Consider the following 8,781-nt stretch of genomic DNA (forward strand, 5'->3'; position numbering starts at 1 on the left):
TGAGATGTTTTCTGGGACACAATATCCTACAACAAATATTTTCTTCCCATTGGTTTGTGAAATAAAGTTATCTCTGCAACAATGGCAAATTTGTTCAATTGAGGCTATTAGAAATATGGCTACAAAAATGGTAACCAAATTTGAGAAATATTGGTCTGTTATACATGGAATCATGGGAATTGCCATTTTTTTGGATCCAAGATATAAATTAAAGTTGTTAGAGTACTTCTTTCCCAAGCTCTATGGAAGTTCATCTTCTTTTCAAATTAACAATGTGAAAAAATTATGCTACTTGTTGTTTGAAGATTATCAAGCTAAAGCCATGGGAATAGTAGAAAGTTCAACTGAAAAGCCTAATGAGACGGAAATGAATTTGGATATACTTAATGTTAACAATTTTTTAAGTGATTATGATTCATTTGTTAAAGATACAAATGATATGCAATCAAAGTCTGAGTTGGATATCTACTTGGAAGAGAAGGTATTGCCTAGAAGTGCTAGTTTTGATATCCTTGGGTGGTGGAAATCAAATGGAATCAAATATCCAATATTGCAAAAAATTGCCAAGGATATTTTGGCCATCCCAATTTCAACCGTTGCTTTAGAGTCTGCTTTTAGCACAGGAGGTAGATTGTTGAGTCCTCATCATTCTCGACTTTATGAAGATACTTTAGAAGCACTCATGTGCGCACAAAGTTGGCTGAAACATGAAAATGAAGGTATTGAATACTTTATTAATATATTTATTTAATTAAATATTTTTGTTAATTTTAATTTGATAGCTTAATTATTGATTTTCTTATTATGTACTTGTATGTTTTAGTTTCTATTGGTATTACTGGACCAAAGCAATATGTAAACTTGAAAGATAAATGTTTACAGTTATTTGGAGTCTGATTCTGATGAAGAGGTAAAATAGCCTAACTATACTATTTTGACTTTACAATAAATAATTAACTAATGCTATTTTTTTAGGTCTTGCAGAGTGACAATACAGGAATATAAAGTTTAGGAGTTGGTTGTTTTACAAGATCTTGAAGTTGAAGAATATGTGTGTAATTTTGTTTTTGATTTTTAAGTACTTTAGTTTAGAAAGTTGATGTCTTAAGATACACTTAACACTTATGATCTTTGAATATTTATTTTTTATTTATACTTAAACTTTGTTCGGTAAAATTATATAAGCATATTTTTTTTATAACTGCTTTTTTTTCTTAGACATGCGCGGGTAATAGGGGCGGGTATGGGTATGCGGGTACCCAGAGGGTACGGGTACGGGGACTAAAAGTACTACCCACACGGGTATGGGGCTGGGTACGGGTATTTTTTTAAAATGCGGGTATGGGGATGGGTACTATAGTACCCTACCCATACCCTACCCATTGCCATCCCTAATTAACACAACTATTTTTATTTAAATAATACATTAAAATGAAACTCAAATAAATAATCATTATAATTATATCTTATCTAATAATTAATTAAAAAATATAATAAAATATTTATAAAAAAAATTAAAGTTTAAAAATTCAAAAGATTAACTTTAAAATAGTACTATATATATATATATATTAAAAAAAATATATGAACATCCATTTGGCACATGGATTTAAGTGTAAAAGTGGGTAAGTATGCGTTTATGGGGTATGACCGGCGTCGTCGCTCTACTCAAATTGCAGATGAACGGACTACATTATAAATGGATTTAAAGCTGCATAATTTTTTTTTTTAACCTATTTTATAAGTGGCAAAATATATATAAAAAAATGTTAAGGAAACACGATGCAGATAAGAAGAAATGAAAGGATAAGAATGACAATAGGTAAAGTACCTGATGAGCACTCGCAAAATTTACCCACAATGAGTAGGGTATTTATCCGTTATAGGGGTACGGGTATGAGTGTAGGTAAAAATCTGCAAATTTTAATGGGGATGAGTGCGGGTATTGGTATCTAAGTACCCACCCTGTCCCATATCCGCATATATATATATATATGCTTGAACTTTATTCTATAATTATGCATTAAATTTTTATATTATTATATTACTTATGTGAAGTTATATAAGATTAATATTAAAATATATTTAATAATAAAGTAAACCAAAAAATTTATTTTGGTTTATATTTTTAATAGAAAAATTTATTTACTATTTTATATCATTTAATTAGGCTAATACAATTTAATTATTACATAATTAATATGAGATTGACTTTTATTAAAATATTATTTATATATGACACACATAAAATATTTTTTACACAAATATTTTTGTTAATAAAATCATATTGATGTTTAAATCATAAAGTGAATGATAAATAATAAATATATTGTAAATATTTTATAAATTTTACAATCACCTACTATTACCGTAAACTTATTATTTATTAATAATATTTAAATTTTATTTTTATATTTTAATTTAAAATAATATTTTTCTATGCAACATATGTATTACAAGCACAACTATAATCTATTGAATCTAAATAATATTATTCTTACTATTTATTCACGTTCAAAGAAGTTTTTGAAAAGATATAAATATAAAAAATTATTGTTAATTTTTATTTGTTAATTTTTTTAATATACACGTATATTTCTTTATTATAAAATTTTATTGTAACTATTTATCTTTTATTCAAATTCTTTCTTTTAAAATTTATATACATTATAAATATTTAATTCATTAAAATAATTATTCAAAAATTTGTATTTTTGATAAAATACTTTCGTATAGTATATGAGTTAAAAATACTAGTATTAATATAATAATATATATATATATATATTATATTATTTTAATTAAATCTATTATTTTTCTTACAATTTTAAATTCAAAAGTTAAAAAAAATATTTTATGTATCCACTTTCTGTTGTTAATATTGAACTTCTCTACTCTAACTCTATTCTCATTCTCAATGTCTGTCTCATTAAAATCTAACAATTATGAAATGTTATTTATTAGAGTTAGTTGTCAATATTGTCATAAAAGGTCACCAAATAATTTCACACGAAGGAACAACCATTGTACAGATCTATTTCGTTATCGTTATAACATTAACAATCGATCAAATCTCACACAAGATAGGGTTATTACTAACAAATAACTTGTGTGTTTAGTTTCGCTTATTGTTTTTAAGAATTTTAGTTTAGAAAATTATTATATTAAGATACATTTAACATTTATGATTTTTGAATATTTGTTTTATATTTATGTTTGTACCTTGTTCAGCAACTACATATTGAATTTTTATATTATTATGCTATTTATGTGAAGTTATATAAACATATTTTTCTTTATAAATATTTTTTTCTCAAGATGGGTATGCAGGTACCCAGAGGGTACGAGTACGGGTACGAGGATTAATATTCATACCCACGCGAGTATGGGACTGGGTACGGGTACTTTTTAAAACGTAGGTATAGAGATGGGTACTATAGTACCCTACCCATTGCCATCCCTACGAACGGACCATGCTATGTAACAAATGAATTACATTTTTTTTTTGCGCCACAATAATTTTTTATAATTTTTTCTAAAATATCCTTAAAAAATTAAATAATTAAAGAAAAATATTTTTTTTGAAATTAAAATAACTTCTAAATTTCTCTATTTTTATTTTACATTTTATTGTTTTTAATTTTCACCCTTCCTTTCTATTGTATTTCTCTAGAGTCTTTTTATTATTCTAAACTTTGTTGTTCTTCTATTGTCATATTCTTTTAGTATACTCTAAATATTATTACTATTTAAGATGTATATTGTATTGAATATATTATAAAAATTTAATTTATCGTTAAAAATAATGATTTTGTCTACCTTCATCAATTTGTTCATCCTCACACTTGTTGAAAAATAAGATTTCAAAATTAGAATTTTATATTCTAAAAATTAGGCTTTCACGTTTCTAGAAATTAGTTTTTAAAATTATTAATTTTAAAAAAATAAGAATTAGGATTTTACACTCCTGAAACTAAATTTTATATTTAAATTAATTTTTAAATTTGTGATTTCACACTTCTAAAATATTAATTTTTGAAATTACTACTTATTTTCGAAAATAAGTTTCCAAGATAAGGATTCTACTGTTCTGAAAATAAGTTTTGGAAATTAAATTAATTTCCAAATTTAAGCTTTCACACTTCTAAAAATTAATTTTTAAATTTATTAGCTGTTTTTAAAGATAAGTTTATGAAATTAAAATTTTACATTTCTGTAAATAAGTTTCCAAAATTAAGATTTTACATTTTTGAAAATTAGTTAAAATTATATTTTCATACCTTCAAAAATTAATTTTTGGGATTATCAACTATTTTAAAAAATAAAATTTTATGTTTTTGAAAATAAATTTTTAAAACTAAGATTTTCTACTCTGGAAATTAATTTGCAAAATTATTTTTCATACAAATTTAATTTATGAAATTATTAACTATTTTTACAAATAAATTTGTAAAATTAAGGTCTTCACTTTTAAAAATGAGTTCCCAAAATTAATATTTATAATTGTTGGAAATTAATTTTCAAAATTTTTAACTATTTTTTAAAATAAAATTTTTAAATTAAAATTTCAACTTTTCCAAAATTAATTATTTTTATATATGTTTTCAAACTTAAGTCATGGAAATATTTTTCTACACAAGCTTCTAGAATTTAATTTTCGGAAGCCAATTTCGGACAGATTTTTAAATTTTAAATTTTACATTAAAGTTAGAAATAATAAAAAATAAATATTTTTTTTACCATCATGAAAGATATTTTTAAAAATATATAATTTTTTTAATGAAAAAAAAAAGTCGCCAAAAGCAACTCTCTCTAAACGTCGATAGCAAACCCACATCAAATGGCGGGTTTTGCGTGCGGGTACACAAGCTCAAATGTATCCAATTCTGATTAGGTGTCGTTGTGATGTTCTGAAGTCCTTCTAAAATTCAAATCGCAATTCTGAAATTTAACATGATTATTGTTATTATTATCTCTATTATCGTTGAAACTAGCATCATTATCGATACCACCAACATTAAATTAAAATTGTAATTTCAATTTTATACGTCAAACTCACTCTAAACGGCATTAAAAAAACAGAAGAAATGTATGTAGTTTAGAATCGGAGTATTATATTTAAATATGAAGGTTTCTTTTATAAAGTTTCCATGAATAGACCTAAACCATTGCAAAACATGCACCTATCCCAAATGGTGAGTTCAGTGTCAATTTCGGAGCTCTGAAATTGAGTGAGGACCCACTAAATCACCATTGGTATGGTCCCTTTCTCTGCATGCATTTGGGATGAACGCTGCACCTTCCAACAATCACTTTTCTCCTTCTTCTAACAAATACGTTACAATATAAACTCCTTAATCACAAACATTTTCTCTCCCCTTGAAGAAGAATTCACAGCAAAACAGAAATTAAGAGAAGAATTTAGCACAAACCCATTGAGACCCAGATGGTGATTAACGAAATCCCATGGTCTACCATTGGCGTAGTAACTGCTTGGTATAGCTCTAACATTGGGGTACTCCTTCTGAACAAGTACTTGCTCAGCAATTACGGGTTCAAGTACCCTTGCTTTCTCACCACGTGTCACATGATGGTGTGTTCTCTTTTCAGCTACGTTGCCATTTCCGTCATGGACATAGTCCCTTTGCAGAGCGTGCGGTCCAAGAATCAGTTTTGGAAAATCTTTGGTCTCAGTGTCGTTTTTTGTTTCTCTGTCGTTTGTGGGAACATGTCGCTCAGGTACATTCCGGTGTCGTTTAACCAGGCAATTGGAGCCACCACACCTTTCTTCACGGCCGGTTTTGCTTATGCTATGAGTAAAAAGAGAGAGGCTTGGGTTACTTATGCCACCCTTTTGCCTGTTGTTGCAGGTGTCATCATAGCTAGTGGGGTATGTAATTTTCATTTTCATTTCCATTTCATTTTTATTTTGTATTCTTTTGGATTTTGAATCGCTTTAGATGATAAAACAAATCAATTCCAAAGAGGAAGAAAAGAATATTTTGATCCAATTGACAGCATCACTTTCAATTGGAACAAGAACAAGTGAAGTTCTCCCTGTTTTGTGTTTATGCTTATATGCCTAGATCATCAAACTTTTTCCTTAGCTTCTAAGCGGTCCTTTGGTATCAATTGGCAACAAAGAATGTTGCCTAATCATAAATTAATAAAAAAAAGAGCAAAATGCTAGATAAATTAGGCTTGTTTGTTTTAAAAGTTGGAAAATCAACTCTTGCACTTTCTAATAAAACACACACATTCCAACTAAAATACGCAGTTCAGATAATTTATGCACGTATTTCAATTATATTCAATGGCTTAAATTCAATTCTGCTCAAATTTAAACTAAATGGACACTAGGTTTCTACTTAAACTCAATGCTCATTAAAAAAAAAAATTTGCTTTGGAAATTTTATAGAGATCACAGATAAGGGCAAGAACACATACTAGGACATGCTTTGTGTGTCTTGATTTAACCATGCCTATGCTTGGATAAAATTAGAAGAAGACAAGGAACTCGAGACTGAAGTTGAACCCATCTCACTAAATCGCCCTCTCAAATTTCTTCCTTAGATAGAGGTGTTTGGAAAAGTAACACATTTCTCACTTTCCTTTATACACAACAAGAAAACTAGCAAATGGGAAATCAACTCTTATCCACTTATTTCCTTAACCATCCCTTTTTCTACAATTTGTCCCAAACTTCCAAAAGTTTTAAGCTTTGCGGGTACCATTTTCCATTTTTGTTTGGACGAGTCTAGACAATATACTTGGAATTATTTCAATACAGTGCAATGAGGGTGAAATTTTGAGCTGCCATTTTGTGAAGATTCAGGGGAATGCAAACTTTATATCTTGAGTCCATTATTAGTACTAATAACAACATGGCTTGTTTTATATGTGGCACTCCACATTTTCCCCTTCTTTCGTACTTCAGTTCTTCCAGCCACTTGTTTTCTTCTTATTTCTTATTTTGAACCGTTCTAATGTTCTTTAAAATCTTCCTATTAAAACAATTTCTAGCATTACTTGCTTTCTAATCACCCCAGGATTCAATTGGTTTTTTTCCCAATCTCACATGTAACATTTTTGCCGCAGGGTGAACCAAGTTTTCATCTGTTCGGATTTATAATCTGTGTATCATCAACTGCTGCCAGAGCATTTAAATCAGTGCTTCAAGATATTTTGTTGTCATCTGAGGGGTGATGATCCTATCTATTCTGTCTTTTTTATCGCAATATAACTAAAATAAAGAACTTTTAGGTTCTGAATAAATCACTTAGTCCTTCATTCTTCTACTAAGCTTGTTAACCAACATGAAATATCTATTATGATTTCCAGAGAAAAGTTGGATTCTATGAACCTGCTGCTTTATATGGCACCTATAGCAATGATGGTCTTGCTTCCTACAACATTGTTGATGGAAGAAAACGTGATTTGGATCACTATAGAGCTTGCCAGGAGGGATATCAGAATTATCTGGTATCTGATTCTCAGTTCTTCTCTTGCATATTTTGTGAACTTGACCAATTTTTTGGTAACAAAATATACAAGTGCACTTACCCTTCAGGTATGTCCTAATACAACACATCCAATTCATGTTTCAGGCTTACGATTATACATTTGTCAATTGTCATATGGGAATTACTTGACAGATTAAGGACTCATTTTTTTAACATATTACATGCATTGAAATGAAGTAAACACTTGCTGGTCATTCTTCTCAACATAATTGTACCATCATTTAACTTCAATTTTCTTGGTATTTGGATGAACCACTTGATATATATGGTCTAAATTGAATCTGAATGAATACGTTTTTTGTCTAATCTTTCCAGGTTTTAGGAAATGCAAAGGGGGCAGTTGCTGTGGTGATCTCAATTTTGATATTCAAAAATCCTATTTCTATGATTGGAATGCTTGGCTATGCACTCACTGTACTTGGAGTTATACTGTACAGTGAAACCAAGAAGAGGTATAGTTGAAATTAGTAAAATTCAAGGTTACTTGCTACCAATCAAAATAGAGTGTGATTTACCACGAGTGAGAGTACCAATCAGTTCTACATAAAATTACGAGCTTACACCTTACAGCAACCGCTTTATTACATGTGAACACGGATATTCTTTTTACCACCTATCTAATACATTCTAATCATTGTGGGAGTACTCACACTTCCCATATACCCTTTGATGTGCGCTAGAGCTTCAGCCTTCATGCTTATTGGCTAGTTAGTCATTTTTCAGTTTTAAATCACTGCAACTGCTAATGATAGCATATATGTTAATTTTGTATTTGTCTCTTTCTTTATTAATTTTTATAAATTTTGTATTTTCCTATTGGCTAGTTGGTCGTGTTCAGTTTTAAATCACTGCAACTGCTACTTCATAACATGATAACTTATATGTTAATTTTGTAGTTAATTTTGTATTTGTCTCATTCTTTATTAATTTTTTATACATTCCTACTTATTTAATGTTTGTAACAATAGAGATAAACAACAACAAAAACATTAAGCATAATTTTACTTATTATGTGAAGTTTAAACATGAGAATATCCATTTTCAACATTATTAGAACAAGTCGCACAATTGTTTGCGAATCTCTATGTACTCACAGAAGAAAGAAGTCAATGAAAATAATTTTCCAAAAGCGTAAAAGATTATCTTTATGCTAAAGATCATATAATGTATATGTAGGACAAGGGTGGCAATGAAAATAAACCAGAAAAAAATGGTGGCCATTTACTGATTTTGTTTTTGGTAGAGTAAAATTTCGTTG

The 8,781-nt window shown here is 28.5% G+C and overlaps 1 protein-coding gene across 1 annotated transcript; it reads left to right on the plus strand.

Moving 5' to 3' along the window:
* The first annotated feature begins 5,390 nt into the window (after positions 1–5,390).
* On the plus strand, positions 5,391–8,368 carry LOC113850240 (probable sugar phosphate/phosphate translocator At3g11320). The gene is made up of 4 exons (XM_027480694.1): positions 5,391–5,890; positions 7,099–7,202; positions 7,342–7,570; positions 7,839–8,368. The coding sequence occupies exons 1-4, from the start codon at positions 5,447–5,449 to the stop codon at positions 7,983–7,985; spliced, it is 924 nt and encodes a 307-aa protein (XP_027336495.1). The 5' UTR covers positions 5,391–5,446; the 3' UTR covers positions 7,986–8,368.
* Positions 8,369–8,781: the final 413 nt, after the last annotated feature.

Source organism: Abrus precatorius, unplaced genomic scaffold (genome assembly GCF_003935025.1).
Source record: "Abrus precatorius isolate BTA unplaced genomic scaffold, Abrus_2018 Scaffold9, whole genome shotgun sequence".
NCBI lineage: Eukaryota > Viridiplantae > Streptophyta > Magnoliopsida > Fabales > Fabaceae > Abrus > Abrus precatorius.

Coding starts and splice junctions, on each gene's coding strand:
- LOC113850240 (XM_027480694.1), top strand. CDS start 5,447: ATGGTGATTAACGAAATCCCATGGTCTACCATTGGCGTAGTAACTGCT. Junction 7,203..7,341: donor ATTTTGTTGTCATCTGAGGG/GTGATGATCCTA, acceptor TATGATTTCCAG/AGAAAAGTTGGATTCTATGA. Junction 7,571..7,838: donor CAAGTGCACTTACCCTTCAG/GTATGTCCTAAT, acceptor TAATCTTTCCAG/GTTTTAGGAAATGCAAAGGG.